Source organism: Mobula hypostoma, chromosome 6, assembly GCF_963921235.1.
Source record: "Mobula hypostoma chromosome 6, sMobHyp1.1, whole genome shotgun sequence".
Classification (NCBI taxonomy): Eukaryota; Metazoa; Chordata; class Chondrichthyes; order Myliobatiformes; family Myliobatidae; genus Mobula; species Mobula hypostoma.
Window position 1 is genome coordinate 75,183,073 of NC_086102.1, and position 24,720 is coordinate 75,207,792.

At 43.3% G+C, this 24,720-nt stretch overlaps 1 protein-coding gene across 1 annotated transcript in view; it reads left to right on the plus strand.

Annotated features, from left to right (window-relative positions):
* egfl6 (EGF-like-domain, multiple 6) overlaps positions 1-24,720 on the plus strand; it is an 81,342-nt gene that overhangs the window by 10,320 nt on the left and 46,302 nt on the right. The window contains exons 2-5 of the mRNA XM_063049927.1: positions 8,403-8,509; positions 19,452-19,544; positions 20,206-20,325; positions 23,362-23,481. Of these exons, the coding sequence (XP_062905997.1) occupies positions 8,403-8,509; positions 19,452-19,544; positions 20,206-20,325; positions 23,362-23,481 (440 nt within the window). The remainder of the gene's footprint in view (positions 1-8,402; positions 8,510-19,451; positions 19,545-20,205; positions 20,326-23,361; positions 23,482-24,720) is intronic.

Genomic DNA, 24,720 nt, shown 5'->3' on the forward strand with positions numbered 1-24,720 from the left:
TCCATGCTTGAGTTGCTGAACACCGTCAATATGTTCACTGTGTCCAGGAGAAATAGAAACAGGTGTCTGGTCATCTGATTTCTTGTGCTTGACCCACCATTCAGTGATATGTACCTTGATGTTAACTTTCCTGCACCGACCCCTTTTCTCTTCATTCCCTTAAAACCTATCAACGTCCCTCATGATGAGGAGTAGTAACTAAGTCTCCACAGGCCTGATGGTGGTGTATTCTCTGCACGAGGAAACTCCTTCTTACTGAAGTCCTGAATCACCAGCCCCTTATTCAGAGACTGGCAGGTGATCTCAATGAAACATACAAAATTCTCGCGGGATTCAACAGAATGCATTTGGGAATGATACTTCCCCTGGCTGTGGTGTCTGCAAACAAGGGCACAATTCTATTTAATCCCACTAGAATTTTGTATGTTTCAATGAGATTACCAGCCTGTCTCATCAACTATAAACTTTAAACATTTCTGTTGTCTATCCAATATAATTAATTCACACAGAGGCTGGTGCATATAAGGAACGAGCTGCCAGAGGAAATGGTAGAGGCAGGTACAACTGCAGAATTTAAAAGACATTCAGATTGGTCAATGGATAGGAAAGGTCTGGATGGATATGGGCCAAATGCAGGCAAGTGTCTAAGTCAGGTGGGCACCTTTGTTACCATGGAGAAGTTGGACCAGAAGGGTCATTTCCTCGCAGAATGACATTATGACTCAAATATCTGTCAGCAGACTCACCGAGAGAGAAGGCTAGAGGTACTAAAGATTGGTTCAATAATTGTTTGAATTTTAGACAAGGGGTCACGAATGAGGTTATCTACCTTACTGATGTTTGGAGGTTCAACTGCATGATGATTCTGGTTGGGGAAGTATCAAGTGAATCTCTCTGTTGCTTCATTGTCATTATGGATTAGACGTCAATATTTCTTTTTTACCTTAGTTTAGAATGCCTAATCCTTTTTCAATGCTTGAATTCTGGAAAATTCAACAAAACTGAAAATCTTTGCTGGTTTGGATTCCAAATCCATCTCATCTTGTCCACAGGGACATACCTAAACAGGAGCAGGAGTAGGCCACTCAGTCCCTCAAGCTGGCCTCACCCTTCATTATGATCAGGCCTTACCTTTTGTACTGTACCAGTTACCTGATCCTTCAAAAATGAATCAGCTTCCTCTTTAAACACCACAAATAATCCAACCCCAGAACCCTCTAGAACAGAGGTTTTCAGAGATTTATGATCCTGAGATAAGAAATTCCTACACACCTCAGGTTTAAATGACTATCCGCTAACCATGTAACAATCCTTAAGGAAATATTTTAACTTCAATCCCGTTTTGTCCCACAAGTATCAATCCGCACACCAGCCGAGGGACTAGAGAATCTGATGATCTGCTTGAATGTTTTTCGAAATTATTTTTAGCATCTGTCACCAACCCAGGTGGAAAGACGCTCCTCCTTCCCTTCCAGTCATTGCCTGACTGAGCAGTGCCATTCTCCAGAACAGCCTGCAAAAATATTAATCGTCATGATGATCCCCTGACTGCATACAAATAGAATATGAAGTTAAACATCACTCAGTCCCTGGACAATAAAGCATGAAATATCCTTTCACCCATTCCACTGATAGGATCTTTACAACCTCAAGAACTTAATGAGGATCCAACCACACAAAGGAGAAGCTGGAGTTTGCAGGGCCCATGTGAAAATGGATATGCTCAAGAGCACCCAAGGCCTGCCTCGTACACTGAACAAGAACCGACTCGTGATATCATCATAGGCAACAGACTCAAGAGACTGACTCGCGGCATGGTCATGGGTAGGAGACACAAGAGACTGCAGACACTGGAATCTTAAACAACACACAAGACAATATGTCCGACAGTATCTATGGAAGAAAATGATTTGGATCAGGAGCTTCACCTAGACTGAAAGACCAATGGGGCATAACCAGTATAAAAATATTGAAGGAAGGCACGGAACAAGAGGAAGTATGCAATAGGTGGTTCCAGGTGAGGAGGTGACGCAAGTACAAGGAAGGACACGTGGCTGTAGCAGCAAGACTGTTTGAGAGTGTGGTTGAAGATCAGCAGGGTAGTGAGAGGGGGTCGCACAGAACTCCTGTCAAAGAGAATAGGAAAACATTTTCAACGTGAGAATGCTTCAACAGTCTTTGCGATGATTTAGCAAATATAGACATGAGAGGCTGCAGATGCTGGAACCTGGAGCAAGACATAAGGTGCTTGAGGACCTCAGCAGGTCAAGCAGCAATGGTCACCTGGCTGACACCTATGCACACTGTCTCAGCCACTGATGAGCGATGCAGGGGTCATATCAACATCACAGCTGGGTCAGGAGAGAGAAATTGAAGCAGTCATTGTTAGAGTGTCTCCGTGACAAGAAATGAAGACAGAAATAGGAAGATCAATAGGAAGATTAACACATGGCTAAGGAGTCGGTGCAGGAGGGAGGGCTGCAGATGTTTGGATCATTGCACTCCCTTCCATGGATGGTGATACATGTACAAATGGGATGGTCTGCACCTGCACTGGACAGGAAATAATATCCTAGCAGGCAGGTTTACTAATGTTGCACGGTGTGGTGTAAAGAAGAGTTGTAGAGGGGTGGGATGTAGAGCACTGGAACAGATAGTGGAGTGGTTGTGGAGAAAGATGTTGTTAAAATACAAAGTCAGGAATCAAAAGGTTGAGTACAATAGGACTAATGTTCTGAGCTGAGTATATTCCAACGCAAGGAGTATTGCAGAAACAGCAGGTGAGCTCAAGGCATGGATCAGCACGGGGAATTATGACATTGTAGCCATTAGTGAGACTTGGTTGCAGGAGGGGTAGTACTGACAGCTCAGTATTCCAGTATTCCACTGTCTTAGACTTGATAGAGTGGGAGGAATTAAAGGTAGAGCGATGTCATTACTAGTCAGGGAAAATGTTACAACAGTGTTCAGTCAAGAAGGACCGGAGAGCTCGTCTAGAGAATCTTTATGGATTGAACTGAGGAATAAGAAAGGTATGGCCATGTTAATCAGATTATATTATAGGCCATCCAAAAGTCCACGAGATTTAGAAGACACATTTGTAGCAATATCACAGATTTTTGCAAGAAACATTAGGTTGTGATAGTAGCTGATTTTCACTTTCCACATTTTGACTGGGATACCCATATTGTAAAAGGGCTGGATGGAAAAGAACTTAGATAGATAGACAGATAGATAGATAGATATACTTTACTGATCCCGAGGGAAATTGGGTTTCGTTACAGCTGCACCAACCAAGAATAGAGCATAAATATAGCAATACAAAAACCACAAACAATCAAACAACAATATGCAAACTATGCCAGATGAATTTGTCAGATGTGTTTTAGCTAAGGTTCCTTAATCAGTACATAGAAGTCCCCAACTAGTGAGAGTGTGATTCTAGATCTCTTATTAGGGAATGGGACAAAGCAGTTGACAGAACTTAGTGTAGGAGAACACTTTGAATCTAGTGATCATAATGCCATTAGTTTCAATATAATTATGGAGGATAATTCTGGTCCTTGGATTGAGATTCTAAATTGGAGAAAAGCAAATTTTTATGGTACCTGAAGGATCTGGCAAGTGTGGATTGGGACAGGTTGTTTTCTGGCAAAGGTGTACTTGGTAAATGGGAGGCCCTCAGAAGTGAAATTTTGAGATACAGAGTTTTGTATGTTCCTGAAAGAATAAAAGGCAAGCATAACAGGTTTATGGAACCTTGGTTTCTGAGAAATATTGACTCCCTAGCTAAGAAGAAGAAAGAGTTGCATAGCAGGTATGAGCAGCAAGGAACAAATAATGTACTTGAGGAGTATAAGGAAACACTTAAAAAGGAAATTAAGAGGGCTAAAAGAAGACATGACATTGCCCTGGCAGACAAGGTGAAGGAGAACCCAAAGGGCTTCTAAAAAGGTCAAAGTTCAAAAGTTCAAAGTAAATTGATTATCAAAGCTCTATACATAAGTATCACTATCTACAACCCTGAGACTAATTTTCTTGTGGGCATACTCAATAAATCCAAAGAATGATAACCATCACAGAATCAATGAAAGACAGCACCAAAATTGTACATTCAACCAGTCTACAAAAGACACCAAACTGTGCAAATGCAAAAAATAATAAAAATACTAAATAAATAAGCAATAAATATTGAGAACATGTGAGGAAAAGCCTTTGAAAGTGAGTCCATTGGTTGTATGAATATTTCAATGACGGGTGAAGTTGACTGAAGTTATTCCCTTTGGTTCAACAACCTGATGTTGGAGGGGTAATAACCGTTCCTGAACCTAGTGATGTGAGTCCTGAGGCTCCTGTACTCTCTTCCTGATAGCAGCTGCGAGACTGGAGCATGTCCTGGGTGGTGAGAGTCCCTGATGATGAATGCTGCTTTCCTGCAACAGGGTTTTGTGTAGATGTGCTCATTTGTGGAGAGGGCTTTACCCATTATGGTCTGTGTTGTATCCTCTACTTTTTGTGGGATTTTCTGTTCAAGGCATTGATGTTTCCATACCAGGCCATGATGCAACCTGTCAATATACTCTCCACGACACATCTATAGAAGTTTGTCAAAGTTTTAGTTGTCATGCTGAGCATGAATCTCTGCAAACTCCTAAAGAAGTAGAGGTGCTGCCGTGTTGGCCCTCTTCATCATGAGGGCTGACTCATTGACTTTTGTTTTCCATCTCCTGAAGTCAGTAATCTTCTCCTTGGTCTTGCTGACATTTGTTATGGCGCCACTCAGCCAGATTTTCAATCTCCCTCCTACATGCTGATTCGTCACCACCTTTGGTTCGGCCTGTGAAAGCGGTGTCATCAGTAAACAAGTATGGCATTGGAGCTGTGCTTAGCCACACAGTCATAAATGTAAGGCAAGTAGAGCAGGGAGCTAAGCACACAGCTAGATTAAGAGCAAGAGGATAGCAAGGGACAAAATTAGTCCTCTGAAAGATCTAAGTGGTAACCCATGCATGGAGCTGAAAGAGAAGAGAGAGATCTTAAATGGATTCTTTGCATCTGTATTCACTCGGAAGGCAGACGGAGTCGATAGATACAAGACAATGTAGCAGCAAGGTTATGGACCCTATACATATTACAGAGGAGGAGGCATTTGCTGTATGAGCATTTGCTGTATGAGCATAAATCCTCAGGGCCTGAGAATGTGTTCGCTCAGACACCGTGGGAGGCAAGTGCAGAAATTGCAGAGGCCCTAGTAAGGATATTTAAAGCATCCTTAGCCACCCTGAGATCCCGAAGGATTGGAGGATAGCTGATGCTACTCTGTTGTTTAAGAAAGGTCCTAAAAGTAAGCCAGGAAATCATAGATTAGTGAGCCTATGTAGAAAGGAGGTTGTTGGAAGGTATTCTAAGGGATGGATTTTTTAGTATTTGGATAGAGAAGGACCGGTTAGGGATAGTTAACATGACTTTGTACACAGTAAGTCATGTCTAACCAATCTTACAGGGTTTTTTGAGGAGGTTAGCAGACAAGTTAATGAAGGCAAGTCAGAGGACGTTGTCTACATTGACTTCAGCAGGGGTCAGTCGCCTTGCATTCAAGCTGAGGTAGTAAATTGGACTGACATTTGCTTTGCAGAGGAAACTAGAGAGTGGTAGTAGATAGAAATATAGAAACATAGAAAAACTACAGCACAATACAGCCCTCTATTTCTCGAAGCTCCATGCACTTATACAGGAGTTTCTTAAAAGACGTTATCGTATCCGCCTCCACCAACATCGCCAGCAGTCCATTCCATGCACTCACCACTCTTTGTGTAAAAAACCTATCCCTGACATCTCCTCTGTATGTACCTACTTCCAAGCACCTTAAAACTCTCATGCTAACCATCTCAGCCCTGGGTAAAAGCTTCTGACTATCCACACGATCAATGCCTCTCATTATCTTATACACCTCTGCCAGGTCACCTCTCATCCTCCGTTGCCCCAAGGAGAAAAGGCTGAGTTCACTCAACCTATTCTCATAAGGCATACTCCCCAATCCAGGCAACATACTTGTAAATCTCCTCTGCACCCTTTCTGTAGTTTCCACATCCATCCTGTATTGTAGTGAAGTAACCTGAACTGAGCACAGTACTCCAAGTGGGGTCTGACCAGGGACCTATACAGCTGTAACGTTACCTCTTGGCTCTTAAACTCAGTCCCACGGTTGATGACGGCCAATGCACCGTATACCTTCTTAACCACAGTCTCAACCTACGCAGCAGCTTTGAGCGTCCTATGGACTCAGACCCCAAGATCCCTCTGATCCTCCACACTGCCAAGAGTCTTACCATTAATACTATATTCTGCCATCATATTTGACCTACCAAAATGACCACTTCAAACTTATCTGGGTTGAACTCCATCTGCCACTTCTCAGCCCAGTTTTGCATCTTATCGATGTCCTGCTGTAACCTCTGACAGCCCTTCATACTATCCACAACACCCCCAACCTTTGTGTCACCAGCAAATTTACTAACCCATCCCTCCACTTCCTCATTCAGGTTATTTATAAAAATCACGAAGAGAAGGGGTCCCAGAACAGATCAGATGGTTGCCTCTCTAACTGGAGGCCTTTGAGTAGTGGAGTGCCGCAGGGATTGATCCTGGATTCATTGTTATTTCTCATCTATATCAACAGTCTGGATGATAATGTGGTAAACTGGATCAGCAAATTTGTGGATGACACCAAGACGAGGGTGTAGTGGACAATGAGGGAGAATATCAAAGCTTGCAGTGAGTGAAATAGCCTAAATAATGGAAGATGGAATTTAATGCAGACAAGTGTGAGATGTTGCAGACTGGGGAGACCATCCAGGGTAGGCCTTGCTCTGTGATCTGTAAGGCACTGAGGAGTGCAGTAGAACAGAGTGATCTGAGAATACAGATACACAATTCCTTGAAAGTGGCATCACAAGCGGATAGGGTCAAGAAGAAAGCTTTTGGCACATATACCTTCATAAATCAATGTATTGAGTACAAGAGTTGGGATGTTATGTTGAAGTTGTATAAGATGATGGTAAGGCCTAATCTGGAGTATTGTGTGAAGTTTTGGTCACGTAGCTATAGGAAAGATGTCAATAAGATTGAAAGAGTACAGTGAAAATTTACAGGGAACCTGGGAGTTGAGGACCTGAGTTATAGGGAAAGGTTAACTAGGTTAGGAATTGATTCTGTAGTACATACAGTAGAAGTTTGATAGAGGTGTGTATAATTATGAGGGATATAGATAGCATAAATGTAAGTAGGCTTTTTCCACTGCGGTTGAGGGAGAGTACAAGTGGGGTTCATGGGTTAAGGGTAAAAGGTGAAATATTTAGGGGGAACATGAGGGTGAACTTATTCCCTCAGAGAGTGGTGAGAGCGTGGAATGAGCTGCCAGCACAAGTGGTATATGCCAGTTCATTTTCAACAATTAAGAGAAATTTGGTTAGGTACATGGATGGGATGGATATGGAGGACTATGGTCTAAGTGCAGGTCAATGGGTCGAGGCAGATTAATGGTTCAGTATGAATTAGATGGGCTGAAGGGCCTGTTTCTGTGGTGTAGTATTCTATGACTGTATGATTGTATAAATCTCTTTGCTAAGTTATCTAAACACCACCTTATAGTTGTACTTTAATTTTGTATGAAAAGAATCTTAGGTCATAGATGCTAGTCTTTCTCTTGGTCATCCAGCAGGATTTCTGTTGCTTGTTATCTCCCATCCAGCTCATCCAAAATCCATCTCCACAGAAAATAACATGCCCCAGACTCTAACCACTGCTCACAACTTCAGTTCCTGAGTCATCATGGCATAATCAGATAGATGCAGGCCCTCAAGTCACACCCAATATGCAGGAGAGTCAAGTGCAATTCAAGTGTTATAACCAATAATACTCTCATTACTTTGGTTGGTAGACTGGGGAGTTCCTTCTTTAAAGATTTGAGGACTAAAGTCCAGCTAATTCTCAACTGCAGTTTAGCGGGAGTGCTACACTGTTGGAGGTGCCATGTTTCTACCCTGACAAATAGCTATTACAGTATACTGTGAACAGCAATGTTGACCTTATCTGACAGTTATGTAGGTAAAAGTAACCATTTCAAAGTAAAAGTTTAATAGTGCTGCTTTGAAGAATATCAAGGATGTTATCCCTGGTGTCTTGGCCAACGTTATTCCTACATATCAGAGATAAAGTACATGGCTGTAAAGCACTTAGGGACATTTTGAAAGGGATGCAAAAAGCACTATGTGAATGCAAGCCTTTTTTTCTACTGCTGGTACTATTGACTTGAAAGTCTGTCATCTTTAATGCACAAGTTTTTAGCAAAAGACCAGGAATAGCTGTAACTATACATTGACACCTCTGTTTCTCTCCCTCAGGTTTCGAGACCGAAGACATTCTGGACTTCAGCCTGGAGTTTGTCGCTATGGATCCCAACTTGAATGTTGCTATGGTTGGAGAAAGAATCACAGGGGCCTCTGTGAAGGTGCAGAAGTAGCAGTATCCTTCTCCTGGCTTTCCAATATAGTAAACTGCATCCTAATCCCTCCCTGAGGTTCCAGTAACTTGGTCTCCAAACCCCTGTCCTCTAGCACTAAAAAGATCAAGGGCAGCAGACACTCAGACCATCTCCATTTACATATTTGCTCCAAGTTACACACCAGTCTAACTTGGAAGTATATCACTTCTCCACTACCACCGTCCTGGATCTCCCTGCCCGAAAGCACAGTGGGAGCACCTTCTCAGGAAGAACTGCAGGGCTTCCAAAAATGGCTCACCACCACCTTCTCAAGGGCAGTAGGGATGAGCAATAAGTGTCAGCAATATTCATACCATGTAAATAAATACTAAAAGAAATCTTGTGACTTCAGAATCAAGACAGGAAAATAATACTTTTAAATACAATCATCCATAATCTAGAAGCTGTTGCAAAGTAACTTCCAAACTATGAAATGTTGTTGAAATGCAATTTCTGGTATTATTTTGACAGAATTTGTGCACAGTAAAGACCCTAAAACATTTAATAGGATTTATACTGCCCCATGTAAATAAAAAAAATGCTTCAAAGGCTTAGAGGTAATGACTACCAAACTAGCAAACATGCTATTAGGAAGGATGATCAGAGGTGATTACAGGGACAGAGTCTGAAAAGAGTAGAGGAAGGTAGCAGAGTGGAAAGATTTAAGAAGGGACTTCTAGAGAAGTGGATCTAAAAGACACGACTAACAGCATGGAAGAGTATCAAATATCAGTCATGATCACCTCCACACTGTCAGGCTTGCACATGCAAACTCCTCCCAGTCTTCATCATGCTAATAGGAGTTACCTGACATTCACCTCTAACTCATCACCTGCAGCCTATTTAAACCCAGCTCTCATCCACAATCCTTGTTCGCTCATATGAACAAGCCAGACTCAAACGGTTTCTCCTAGCCTTCAGCTAACTTATTGTGTCAAGTACCTGTCCTTTCTTTTTTGTGGCCTCTCGTGGTTTGTTATTTTGCAGTTTATTAATAAAGTTATTGCTCACTACTGAGTTGTCTCCACTGTCCTCGTTTGGGTCAGGCCTCCTCTACAGTCACTGATAGGATGAGTGAGCCAGTGATTGACCCACTCTCCATCTCAATACTGCCACCCTGCACCAGTCAACTTCTTTTCTCAGAGCCCCGATTCCGGTGCCCAAACGCTCCGATGGATCCCCAACCCAATGCCGCAATTTCCTATCCCGCTGCATCTTACAGTTCAAGCTCCAGCCATTTCTCCAGGTTACAGAACAAGCCAAGATTGGCTTCGTCAGCTTTATCTTGATTGCTCGAGCCCTGACCGGAGCTACTGCTAACTGGACCAATAAAACCCACGCTTGCAACCAATAGGAAGATTTTACTGCTGAGGTGCACCGGGTTTTCGACCATCCAGGGACCATGAAAGGGAGGCAGTAGATTGGATAACTCGCCTGCATCAAGGCTCCTGCTCTTGAATTCAGGACCCTAGCAGCGGAATGCAGCTGGAATGTGGAAGTGCTGCTTGCCCATTACTATCAGCCTCTCAGAGCTACCTGGGCAATGGCCATCAAGCTCAAACGCCTCATCACTCTGACCCTCCATATTGACAGGCATCTTATGGAATGATCTCCAAATCATTAGTCAGAACCCCAGTTCTGTTTCCAGAACCGTTTCAGGCTGCACAAACCTCATCATGAATGCCTCCAGAGCCCATGCAGAATGTGAGCATCGGTGAAGAATCAGTACGCATGCTTACGGAGCAACAGCCAATCACTCATGCATCAAATGCCAACTGCATCCAGAAAGGTACCTCCAGGAAGAGACAAGGGGCCTCCTACCCACCAAGCTCACCCTGGCCCCTCGTTCCAACACCATTGCCCAACTCACTCTCTCTGTCCTCCTCCTCACCCTATCAGTTCCATGCACGCATAAGGCTCTGGATTCGGGCATAGCAGGCAACTTTCTGCATTTGGACTCTGTCTGTATAGTTTGGACTTCCCACCAAGTCTGCCTCTAACCTGCTTTGCATCACAGCCATTGACGGACACCCCTTGGGGTCTGGGATGGTCAGAGCACACACACACACACACATCCCGCTGTGCACATGAGCATTGGAGAGCAGTGTAAGTCCATCCTATTCCTCCTGATCGACTCATCCAATACTTCTCTCATTTTGGGTTATACCCAGCTCTCCACTCACCACCCTCACTGCGATCGATCATCTGGTTGGGGACCTACCTGCCAGACCAACTGCCTGCAACCTCACCACGTAAATCCACGAGTCGGAGGAAACCCTCAACCTCTCCAAACTACCACTGGAGTACCGCAACTTATCCAAACCCCTATGGGGCCTTTGTGGTAGAGGTGGACGCATCTGATGTGGGCACCCAGGGCCATCCTCTCACAGCAAGGACATAATGGAAAGACACATCCGTGTGCCTTCTTGTGCAAATTCCACTCTACACTGTGCCATTATGAGTAGGAGACAGGAGCTACTCGCCATCAAATGGGACAGTGGAGGAATAGAGACATTGGCTGATGGGAAACACCAAGCCATTCCTAATCTGCACTGACCACCTCCCATCCATTCAACAGACCCACCAACTTAACCCACGTCAGGCCTACTGGGCACTCTTCTTCAACCAATTCAACTTCAATCTCTTCTACCAGCCAGGATCCAAGAAAGCTATGGCAGACGTCCTTTCACAACAGTTCAACCCAGCTGAAACCGACGTCGAGCATCAGCCAATCATTCCATCCTTGAGAACCAGATCTCCCAAGTCCTACAGCATGAACCTGCTCCTGCTGACACATCTGGCAACCGTATATACATGCTCTGAGGCACTCCAGTGGGTCCACATCTCACCCCTCCCCAGTCATCCAGACACACACTAGACTTTCTGCAATGCCAGTTCTGGTAGCCCACCATGATCACAGATGTACTTCAGTTCTTTGCTGTCTGCCCTCAATGTGCCCAGTCCAATTCCTCCAACCAGTGGCTCTCGTGGATCTCGGAGTCTCTACTGGTCCCTCAATGCCTGTGGTCTCATATCACTATGGGCTTCATCACAGGTTTGCCACCTTCCGATGGGGCCTTGGTGATCATGACAGCAGTGGACCAGTCCTCCAAGGTGGCCCACCTAATCACTCTCCTCAAACTTCCATCAGTCGCTAAGATGACAGACCTGGTTCTCCAACATATGGTATTCCTCACAAACAAGAGAAAATCTGCAGTTGCTGGAAATCCAAGCAACACACACAAAATGCTGGAGGAACTCAGCAGACCAGGCAGCATCTATTGAAAAGATTAAACAATCGACATTTCAGGACGAAACCCTTCATCAGTCATAAAGAGCCAATCGGTTTCTGCGATGCTTCGCCACTTCTAACCCTTCCAAGTGGAAGAAGCATCTGCTTCAGGCTGAGCTGTCCCACAATCTACACACTTCCTCTGCCATGACTATGTCACCCTTTGAAGTGCTTCATGGCTACTAGCTCCCGTTGTTCCCTGCAGATGAGCCAACGATGGAGGTCCCACCTGCCAGGTTTGCCTTTGCTGTAATTCTTGGAAGAGGGAACAGAGGGCCGTCCTTGCTGCCAACCATGCCTACTGCCACCAAGCTAACCACTGTTGGTGTCAAGGTCTCTGGGGAACCTAGCCTGGTCCCAACATATCGATGCAGTTATAAAGATGATGGGACAGTGGCTATGCCTCATTAGGAGCTTGGGAGATTTGGTATGTCAACAAGTATACTCAAAGACTTCTATGGATGTGCCGTGGAGAGCATTCTGACAGGCTGCATCACAGTCTGGTATGGGGGAGCTACTGCACAGGACCAAAAAAAAAGCTGCAGAGAGTTGTAAATTTAGTCATCTCCACGGTTTAGTATGAGCCTGCAGAGTGCTCCAGCCATCTTCGGGGAGCAGTGGCTCAGAAAGGCAGCGTCCGTTATTAAGGACCTCCAGCACTTAGGGCAGGCCCGTTTCTCACTGTTACCATCAGGTGGGAGGTATGGAGGACTGGGGATACACACTCAGCGATTCAGGAACAGCTTCTTCCCCTCTGCCATCAGGTTCCTGAGTGAGCATTGAGCCCTTGGACTCAACCTCACTTTTTTAATGTATATTATTTCTGTTTTTTGCATGATTTTGGTCTGTTTAATATAAGTATACTGTAGTTGATTTACTTATTTATTATTATTATTTTATCTTGTTTTTCTCTTCTGTATTGTGTATTGCATTGAACTGCTGCTGCTAAGTTAACAAATTTCACGCCACATGCCGGTGATAATAAACCTGATTATGATTCTGACTGACTACTCCAGCCTGGGGATCGCACCTGGCTGTCCACCCAAGAACTGCCCCCGTGTGCCGACTCCTGCAAGCTCTCAACCCAGTTCATTGGTCCCTTCAAGATTACCCATTGCATCAATCCAGTTATTTATCCAGCTCTAGCTACCGCTGTCCCTCAGGATTACACCTACCTTGCAGCTGTCCTGCCTCAAACCTGTTGTCCATAGATGACTCAACCCACCCTGGGAAGGGTACAGCCTGGAGGAGAGGTCTTGAGTGCAATCCGTTTATATCTTGGATCCATTGCTCATCGATGAATTCAACCAGACTAATCCAGATCATCCTGGGCTGGCAGGTAATGGGCGTGGATGGGGTGAGGGTTTCTGTCAGGCTTATACTTGCAGGCACCTCCCAGTCTCCATCCAGAGGAGTTACCTGCCTCTTGTTTCTAACTCGTCACCTGCAGCCTATTTAAACCCAGCTCTCATCCACAGCCCTTGTTCACTTGTAGGAACCAGACAGCCTCAACCAGTTGCTCCTATCCTTCAGTTATCTTGTTGCTTTGTTGTGTTAAATATCCATTCTCTCTTGCTTTGTGACCTTCATGGCTTGTTATTTACAGTTTACTATTAAAGATATCAATCACCACTAAATCGTCTCCACTGCTCTGTGTTTGAGTCAAACCTCCTCTACATTTTCTGACATATTCTATTTCACTAACTTGAAACCAAATGTGCGCACATCCAGCCATGTTTTTGCACATGTTTAGCAACTCTCCAGACTAATTTCTACTCTAAAGACACAGTACAACATAATATTTCAAGGTGATATTCTTATCCTCAAAAGCACAAATTGTGGGAGCATTTTCAAGTCAAAATATCATTTCCAAAGATGCACCTTTATCTATGGCTGTTGGCCTCCTGTGTGGTACCTCAGGTACTGAAGCCAAATACCAGATAGAAAGATGGACTATTACAGTAATTGGAAATCTTTGTGGAGCTTTTTCCCTTTGAAGTCTGATTAGTATTCATGGATCACCTTTTTAACAAGGTCTTGTGAGAACCAGTCTGTGCAAACAGACTGCAGGAAGTGCACACACCTGTTTTTGCTGATGGCCTGAAGTAAATGTGAAACGTATCTGATGAAAGCTTTTGCACAAGTCATAATTTTGTTTGCAGAACTACTTTCCCACCAACTGCATCTTAGCTGTAACAGAATAAATGTTTGGCTCCGATCTCCGAGAAATAAGTATGTCCTAGAAAAGGAAAACCCTGTCTGGCTCATGCTGTCTGAACGGTTTACTTCATGTCAAGCCATAACTTAGATGACTATTCCAGAGATGCCAGTATCAATTGTGTTGATCTACCTGGTACATTTTGCATGAGTAACTGTATTATGCAGCATTAATTCTTGGTTAATGTAATATTTTTTCTCTCTGTTGGCAACCTTAAATGACATAATGTGATGATCTGGTGCATTAGAGAATGCATAAAACTGAGAGCAGATTTGCAGCCAAAATTTCTTCTGACATATGGATTTTGTATTTAGAACGTACACCATGTTTTGAGAATGTGCAGAAAATATGGCTGTCTGCAAAAATGCTTAATCTTGAACCCTGGAGAGGGTGAAATGATTGTGAGCCAATAGCTCTTGCCAGTGGCTTAGGAGTTAGTTCATTCCAAATTTTAACCACCCCTTGAGAGTTCCCCTGAAGTCCACATCAGACCAATTGGTGAATGACTAACTTATATGACTATATCTTCATTTTCTCCACAGAAGAAATCATTTCCTTTGATCCCTTTTTATTAATTTGCCTGCTGCTTCTATCTGTTCCATTTTCCCAGTAGCTGTAATTTCTGAGTTACAACATTTGTGCCCCTCTGCACTCAAAATTACTCTAAGTGTGGTCTAAACATGTTTCTGGAGATTGAAAATAACTTGCCTTAAATGAACCCTAAAATTTATTTACTTATTACACTTGAACTGTCATCATTGCTTTTCCTGATTTGTGTGATGAATCCTATTTCAACTTTTAAAGGTACAGTTTCATTCTTGTCAAATACACTTTTTATGTTGTAATCCCCAATTATGTGCAATTGGAACCACAACTGGTACGTCAATGTGTGTAACTCGTACAACCACAAAATTCTGTGCATAAAATTCCTACGCTGACACACTGGTCGGTGACCATCCACCAAACACGTTGTGTGCCTCATGCTTGCTATATTCATATTTAAAGGGATCATTCATTCTTGGAAGGTCATTGTATCCATGAAGATGTGCCTTGCCAGCATCACAAAAGTTTTCCACACAATGAAATAAAGGTTTCTCTGTTTTGGATAAAGTACAGCTGTTTTGATTGTGATCTACTGGACTATTGGGAGCAGGGAAAGAGGGCCTGAAGACAACACCAGGTAGGCCCAAAGAAGAAGGGGAGAAAGTCCTTTCCCAGGAGGGCCTATCCCCCAAGTGTCTTCTAAGAACAGAACATAACAAAGGTGTGATACTGCTGGAGAGAGGGCAGATAAATTCACCAGGATGTTGCCTGGAAGGGAATGTTTCAGTAATGAGGAGAGAACAGCTATGTCTGTTTAGCTTGGAGGAAAAGGGTTAAGAGGTCAAGATTTTCGCCTCTCCCCACCTTTTTACTCTGATGTCTTCCCCCTTTCTTTCCAGTCCTGATGAACGGTTTCAGCCCAAAACATTCACCGCTTATTCCTCTCCATAGATGCTTCCTGTCCTGCTGAGTTCCTTCAGCATTCTGCGTGCATTGCTCTGGATTTTCAGCACCTGCAGACTCTCCTGTGCTTAAGAGAGGACATGATAGAGGTGTACAAAATTATGAGAGGTATAGATAGGATAGATGACAGGAAATTTTTCTCCATATTGGAGGAAGGTAAATTGAGAGGACACAAGTTAAGGGTAAGGGTTAAGAGATGTAGGGGGTATCCAAGGGCCTGTCTCACCATAGAGGGGTGATTACCAAAATACACTGCCTGAAAGAGTGGTGGAAGCAGGGTCACGGGCAGCATTTAACTAGAGACTGTATTTGAATTGACTAGGCATGTGTGAAGTGCTGACAGATGGGATTTGTCACAGATGGGTGCCCACTGGTTGGTGTGGATGTAGTGGTTTTCCATGCTGTATGACACTATGACTCTACACATGTACATGCAACATGGTATCCTCAGGCTAAGGTTTTCACAGCCAATAGTCACTGGGACATTCCACTATCTGCAAGCTCGGTTCCAGCCAAGGACCAGTGCCTGAATTTCTCTGCAGCAGGAGTTGAAGGCCATGATGTCCCTGAACTTCTCAACCTCAAGATCATTCCAGACAGCAGCAGATAAACACCAGTACTTTTCAACACACTGCTCACTGTCTGTGGTCGGACAGAGGTTCTCCACACGAGGAGAAGGAGGTTTACTTCCATCTCCTTAGGCAGCAGTCAGCAAGTCCAAATAGGAATGGGAACTTGACTGACTGCAAGAAGGACGGACAACACACTTGAGGTGTGAAAGACCCTACATGGACCAAGTTCAAGAACAAGAAAAGCTATGAATTTGTGAAGAATTTGCAAACAAAAAAAATCTGCCATAACATCCTCAGAGCCAATCTCTGCATTAGAGAAACTCAAGTGTCAGGTGTAGATTTGGCATGGTCAGGTCAGGTGGGTGATGACAGTCAACAGTTCAACTTCAACTGGCCATGGTTGGGTCAGGGTCCATTTATCGTGGACGCTACTACAAGGGCATCTTCTTGCACCTGTGCATACATGTACTTGTGCATTTGACAATGAACTCAACTTCGACTTTAGCCAGAGTGGGGTGAGACTCTGTATAGACAGGTTTGAGTTAGTTTGGCACTAGTCAGGGAGATTGGCTATAGTCGGATTAGCGTCAGTTTGTTACGGTAGGGCCAATATCAGTTTGGCCATGGATCTATTTGGCTATGGTCTGGTCAGGATGAGAAAGAACATGAACATCAAAGGACAGGAGGAGCTGGAAATCTGAAATAAAAAGAGAGGATGTTAGGTGCACTCAGCAAGTCAGGTAGCATGTGTGGAAAGAGAAATGGAGTTAACATTTCAGGTCCCACACTCCTGATGATATCTGGGAATATTTTTGACCAGCTGAATGCTTCTAGTGTTTCTGTTTTTATTTGAGATTGACAGTGTCAGGTAGAGTTTTAATCGGTTGAGGCTTCTTGCACCTGATGATTCTGCCTCAAACTATCTACTCCTGTCAGCAGAAACCGGCTTCTGAGCTGATGGTCAGGTTTTGGACAGGCAGGAGGCAGGCTGCAATCAGCATCAAGTATTTCCACCTCTTAAATTTGCTGAGACCTATTTTGTCCCTCACATGACCCTGTGTGGACTTAACCAGCCTTTCAGTGAATTTTCATCCCAGCAGAATTCAGATCTAAACCATTGGTAATTGGTCTATTATTGTTACATGTACTGAGGTACAGTGTAAAACTTTGTTGAAAAACTATGCCCTCAATACAGATCATTTCATCACATCAGTACAGTCAGCCCTCTGTATCTGCGGGTTCCGCATCCACGGATCGAAAATACTGTACGAGTATCCCCCGCTATCAGAAAGTAGAGCATTCCTATGAAACCTTTTGTAAGCCGAACCCAAAAAATAACCTACCAAATCATACCGAATACTGTAACACATAAAACCTAAAATAACACTACACTAACAAATAGCAAAAGCAGGAATGATATGCTACTAGCAGAACCAATAGTAACATCAGCAGCTTTCAAGATTCTTTCTCACTGCATGTAAATAGTACGAATGGTGGACGCAGGCAAGTTCAACGCATGAACAATGTCTTTATTTCATTCACAGCGATCGAAATGCTGAATTACATCCAGTTTTACGCTAAGCGTAACACCCTTACAAGCTCTCTTAAGCTCTTCTGATAACTTAGGACACATCTTGCTAACGGATGCACAAAATAAATCGAGATAAAGCACTCTCACTGCTCAGGGTGCGTGTTGTCTCTGTAACGGCTCGCTGCAAAACAAACGCCAAATGCTATTTTCACTTTACATAACACCCTCACGAGCTCTCTTAGGTTTTTAAATAAGGGACTTGAGCATCCGCGAATTTTGGTATCCATGGGGCGTCCCGGAACCAATCCCCCGTGGATACGGAGGGCCAACTGTACATTCAGTAGTACAAGGAAAAAACAATAACAGAATGCAAAATATACAGTGAAAGTGCAAAGCAGACATACAATAAGGTGCAGGGCATTGACAAGGTGGATTGGGAGATCAAGAATCCATCCTATTGTCAATAGTCTTACAACAATGGGATAGAAGCTGTCCTTGTGCATGATGGTATATGCTTACAGACTTCCATGACTTCTGCCTGATGAGAAGGGGGAGGAGAGAGTATGTCCGGGGTGTCTGAGATCTTTGATTATTCTGACAGCTTTCCCAAGGCAGTGAGAAGTGTAGACAGAGTGCATAGCTAGTGTGAAATGGTCCATCCAGACTGTGAACCCACCGTCTACTCAGGCCCTGAGCTGGACTTTACATTTTGGAGCTTACTTTAAATATAAACAATTTGTACATAATACCCTTAACGTGTTTGACAGGGTGAAGTGGGGCATAACACCACTCATTTCCACTAGTCCACTCACACCTGCTTCTTCCTCCTCCCACCTTCCTTCTGACACTTAGCAAGAGCGAGACTCCGGGTAGCAGTCAAACTAAACTGAAACAATAGCTGCTGCTGGCAACCCTACGGATTTGTTATACTTGCATGGCGTGCCCTCTGCTCTGACAAATGATTGCATCCAAAAGTCGAATTCGTCATTCGATTCTTTATTAGAATTAGCAAATATACAATTTTGAAGTAATGAAACTTAAGCATACCCAATGTAAGCTAAGTGTAATTAAGCATCATTGAGCAATCAATAAAAGATAAATGGCGGTGCAGGCTCAAAGGGCCGAATGGCCTACTCCTGCACCTATTTTCTATGTTTCTATACCACCTCTGTCAGCCCCCTGCATCGAAATGCCCAGAACAAAGCATGAATATGTTAATTAGTCCCTTCACTTTTAATATGCCCCACTCATGTGACTAGTTACCATAATAAATGGAACACAGAATACAGTGCAGATAGAGAACAGATACTTGGCTCCTACGCTCCATTTTGCATGATCCAATAATATCTTTCACTTCTGAGAAAACATTGCTTCTGATTACAAATACGCCAAAATGTAAAGGGGTATAGATAAACAAGTTGCTGATTTTGTCCTGTGATTGGAATCTGATTTGGCAATATGGTATTTAAATATTGGATATCCATATGCAGTCCATTTACCTCCAAAGAGGCAGAAAACATAAATTTGGGCTTGGGTAGTATTTTTGAGTAAATACACTTTCATGGTATTTTACTGATTTACTCTACACAGGTTGAAAGGAAAGTTGCAGCTCCTTCTTCTATTAATTGAGAAATGAATTCTTCTTTAAGCCTTTGTTAATTAGATTGGTCTGTATTTATTTCCGTAATACTCATTGAAGTCCTCTGGTCCTAGAAAATACAACAAAAGAAGATTGCCAGTCAATCACATTCTAAATCAGCTTTCATTCCTTTCATTTGATTTTGTTACAGCTGTGTGTGAACATGGATGTAAACATGGTGAATGTATCGGGGCAAATAAATGCCAGTGTTACCCTGGATTTACTGGCAAAACATGTAACCAAGGTGAGTGCCAAAACTTTGCATGGTCTGTAACTTCTGAATCAGGTGAAACCATGGCAGCAGTATAGGCAGAAAGGTATGTCAGAGACCAGGCAGGTTTGGGTACACAAATGTCCTGCTGGACTTCACAAAAACCAGGAGCAAGAGGCTGAAACTGGGACAACTGGAAACAGTCTCTAACAACCAGAACAGAGGAGCTAAGATCCATAAACACGGCAATATATGTCCAGTGACGGAAATCCAAACTATCACCAGGTCCATGCATTGGGAGGCTGTGATTGGTGGATAGAGAAAAGGGTGGAAGAGAACCATAGACTGGGATTTGGTGAAGGGGACGGAGAACCATCAATTGTTCTCCTCAGGAGTGTGGTTAAGAAGTATTCACCCTCCATACCAGTATATCTCATTGCTTTGCTTCTTAAGATCCAGCTGGGACTGGTTAAATTCCTTTTACCCCACGGATGCTGCTTGACCTAGTGAGTTCCTCAAGCATACTTCTTCCCACCCCTATGAATACTACATAACGTACTATTGCCATATTAATGTTCTCAAAGACTTTGCACCATGTGTTATCCAAGAACGTTATAAATCAGCTGGTAAAATCAATGAATGCAGTCCTTTCAGCTACTCATGTTTTGATCCAATGTTTTTTTGGCTGCTACAGATTTTAACGAATGTGGACTGAAGCCAAGGCCCTGTGAGCACAGATGTATGAACACACATGGCAGCTACAAGTGCTACTGTCTGAATGGCTACATGCTGATGCCTGATAGCACGTGTGCTAGTGAGTAACTGGAATGATACTTTGATACGTCCTGTTATGCACTGGGACACATCATCAGTGATGTAACCTGGGGTCATCGGGCGTTTTGGGTCTTTCAACATCAGGCACTCTTGCCCAGGCGACCTAGCTAGGGTTGATCAGACCCTGGCTTGTGTCCTAGTAGCATTGGTTCATGGGTCATAGCTCTAAATCTATAGCCATCTAGAGGCTCTCTCAGCAGCCTCTGTGATGGTCTTGATGCCTCTTCTTTGCAGCCCTGCAATGCCAAGGAGAGAGTAGGTTCTGCACAGCAAGCAGGCAGAAAAACCTCCACATGCACCTCAATAGGTTCACATCATGCCCTCCAACCCTGGGTCTGGCACTGGTCTACCAGTATTTGGTATTTGGCTTTCTTAAGTTCAAATGCCTCATCAATCCAATCTTCCCAAGGGACTGTCAGTTCTACCATGAGCTCCTGCTTTGAGGTGTCTGCCAGAATGACCACGACTGGCCTCAGGGATGCTGATGTGATGAAGACAGGGAACTTGAATTGCTTGCTCAGATCGACTTTCAGTTGCCAGTCAGAGGCTGTGGCAAGTAGGCCTGCTGGTGATCTGAGCTGAAGCTGTGGTTGGTCTCCAGCTTTGACAAAGGCTATGGGCTTTCTGGGTTGGCAGAGGTGCCTACTGTTGTTAATGGTCTAAGAGATACCTTCTGCAACTGCCTTCCGTGGCTGGTCATGGTGCCAGTGGAAGCGACCTTCTCCAAGGGCATTTGGGCAGCTGCTGAGGATGAGTTGCAGGGTCCAATAGTGTAGTAAAATACTCCTGCTGCATGTATTATCTGAAAGGTTTATTGTGGTTTAGTCCCAGCCAGTTTTTAATATTAGAGTGCTTAGTATAAATATGGTATTCTTGAGGTCAGGGTTCAGCACCAATGCTTATTTTATATTTTAAAGTAGGTTAAAATGATGATTCATAAGTTGCTACCAAAGTTGTTGCGAAGTGAATTTACTTGTTTGACGAATCCATTAATGATACGGCAAATTCAGGCAAGGGGCAGGCATGTAAATATATGGTCATTACTGCTGTGCAGTAGCTGGAAGAAAATTAATCTTGGTATCTGCTGAAACTGATGAGGTGCATCAAACCTAATCAAGTCGCTGCATTTATGTGACAGCTATGAACAAAACGCACCGCAACATATATTAGTGCAACCAATTACAAGCAAAAGAAAACATCTTATCAATGTTCTAATTGTTAGATACTGCCCAAGATGAGAATCTCATTCCTGCAACTTTGGATATTTTAGGGAGATTTTAAAATTTGTATGTTACTTCTTGTTTTCTGCCACTTATTATCTCCTTTAATCCATCTCTCTCTCATCTTATCTCATGTTCTGTATTCAATTAGATTAGAACATCATTCTGCTTTCCATCCTTTGTGATTTTACACTCCAGTTGTTAAAACTCTTTGGTTAAGGAAGTGTTCTGCTAACAGGTTCCAGATACCACGTTCCCTTGCTGCAACTCACACTTTCAGCAGCCTTACGGACATGGGAGGAGCAGGGCTAACTAATTCTAAATGCTCTGTCACAGGAATGGTTTCAATGAAATATTTAATTCTTGACAGAATATCGTGCAGTTAGAAGTGAAGATTTCTCTCATGGGAAACACAAGTATGCTCAGATTTAATTTTTGCCACTGAACCAGAAACTGATGAGGTTGGGTTCATTAATGGCTCGACATCCGATTGAAGTCAATAGAAAATGATATTGGGTGTGGTGTAAGATCGGTATTCGAGCCAACCCCATGGGTATCCTGCTGACTGAGTTAGACCAGCACCACCACCTTCACCTTTATACCTTAGTTAAATAGCCCCCTCCACCATTTGGAGGCAACAAGGGGGAGTTTTTTTCTCCCTTTAAAATTCACTGTATTCTTATTGGGGATGTATCTGCTTCCATTCAGAATACACCAACAGCAAAAGTGGGCATGTCTCTACCTGTCTCTGGTACAACAGCTGGAAACACAAGAGCACTATGTCAGCAAAGCAATATAATGCCAAAAGGACACCCACCTCTGTTTTGGTTAACAAATGCCACGTTTTTAGGACAAATGGATGAACAAAATTGATGTTCCTAGGAGGCTTGGTGACACAGCAGTTAGGAAAAGAACTCTGGATTGATCCTGACCCTGCATGCTATCCGTATGAATCTTGCATGTTTTCCTAGTGACTGCATTGGTTTTCTCTGAATATGCTAATTTCAGGGAATTATCGAAGGCAAAAAGGATCAAAAGGGAAGTTGATAGGCATGTATGCAAGACAGTAAGTTGAGTGTGGGGAGAAAAGATGGAATTTCAGTGGCAAGTTTCCTGATGGTGGGCAATAGGTAAATGGCCCTCTACATAACTTCAAGAAAGTGACAGAAATCTGATTTATCTTAATCCTTTCAAAGCCTCACTTTCATTCTAGAGCAAACTGTTGGGGTTAGTATTTATTCACAGTAGCCTTAGTATTCTAACATGAATTATGATCGATCTGTTTTAACTGAATCTCTAGAATAGCAGATGAAATAAGGAATGTACGTTCCAGCTGTCACCTTCCTTTGGGAATAATGAACAATAAAATAGAGTGGTGAATCTGTGGAATTCTCTGCCACAGGAAACAGTTGAGGCCAGTTCATTGGCTATATTTAAGAGGGAGTTAGATATGGCCCTTGTGGCTACGGGGATCAGGGGGTATGGAGGGAAGGCTGGGGCGGGGTTCTGAGTTGGATGATCAGCCATGATCATAACAAATGGCGGTGTAGGCTCGAAGGGCCGAATGGCCTACTCCTGCACCTATTTTCTATGTTTCTATGTTTCTATGTTATCTTACCCAGCCTCCTTCCCACAGCACCAAGTTTATTCATCTGCATTGGCAAAGATTTGAATTCTGGTCACCCATGAAAAGGAGAGAACAAAACTGACCGAACCATCTGAACGTGTAGCAGCATTACACATGTATGCTGAGTGTTTGTGGCTCCCTATGAACTCTCAGATTTGGTGTCTTTTAGATTCCAGGACATGCGCCATGGCAAATTGTCAATATGGCTGTGAGAACATAAAGGGAGAGATTCACTGCCTCTGTCCATCCTCCGGACTGCAGCTCGGACCAGACGGGAGAACCTGTGTAGGTCTGTGCATGATTCATGTCTTAGAGCCCAGTCTGCCAGTTAAAAAAAAGACAGAAGGCAATGCTTTTATCTCATAATGTAACGCTAATATATTATTTTCAATTATGGACCATTGTCTGGTCAAAATACAGTGGATTGCACTGCTGTCTGGTGTTCTTGACCACCATTTATCGTTATTCTTTTGCTCTTTGACTTTTGCTACGACACCATTACCCTTTGACTTTAGCTCTTCCAACACCATTCTTGTTTGCTGACTGCTTTTCCTCCCTCTGTGCAATTACATTGTTTGCACAGATAGAAAACACATTGCACCGACAAGAGCTTTGAGTGTTCCCTGACACTTGATTTAACAAGGAGGAAATGAGCTTCTGCAATTGTCAGGCAAAAGCTAGGATGACTTGCCTCCAGCTATCTTCAGCCTAGCAATTCCCATCAATACTTAAACATACATCTACCCAACAGTGGCTAGGAAGTGTTTATTACAGAGGTGTATTTCTATTTATAAGAGAAATATATGGATTACTAATAGGCGATAAAGTGACAATCATTACTAAATTATATATGTACCTTGTGAGTAGAGAGCCTTCCAGTGTATTAATTCATTTGCTGCAGATTGCAAATTAGATAATTGAATGCAGCATTTGCTTTCAACTATGTACAACCCTTTGATCATTCTTATAGCTGAACATACACAGCTGCCAATATTGGTTGGAAGTATTCTGAGATACATGGACTTTAATAAGGTCCCACATGGAAGGTTGGTCAATAAGGTTCTGTCACTTGGCTTTCAGGATGAGGTGGTAAATTAGAGTCAACACCGGCTTTGTGGGAGAGGCCAGAGAGTGGTAGTAGATGGTTGCCTCTCTGACTGTGGCTAGCGGTGCATCACATGGATTGGTGCTGGGTCTGATCTTGTGTGTCATCTGTGTCACCAATCTGGATGATAACATGGTAAACTGGGCTGGCAAATCTGCAGATGACACCAAGATTGGGGACGCAGTGGACAGTGAGGAAGGCGGTCTAAGCTTGCAGAGGCATCTGGACCAACTGGAAAAAAATGGGCTGAAAAGTGGCAAATGGAATTTATTGCAGAGAAATAGGAGGTGTTGAACTTTGGAAGGATAAACAAGGATAGGGCTGACACAGTGAATGGTAGGGCCCTGAGGAGTGCAGTATTACAGAGGGACCTGGGAATACAGATAGATAATTCCTTGAAAGTAGTGTTGCAGGTAGATAGGG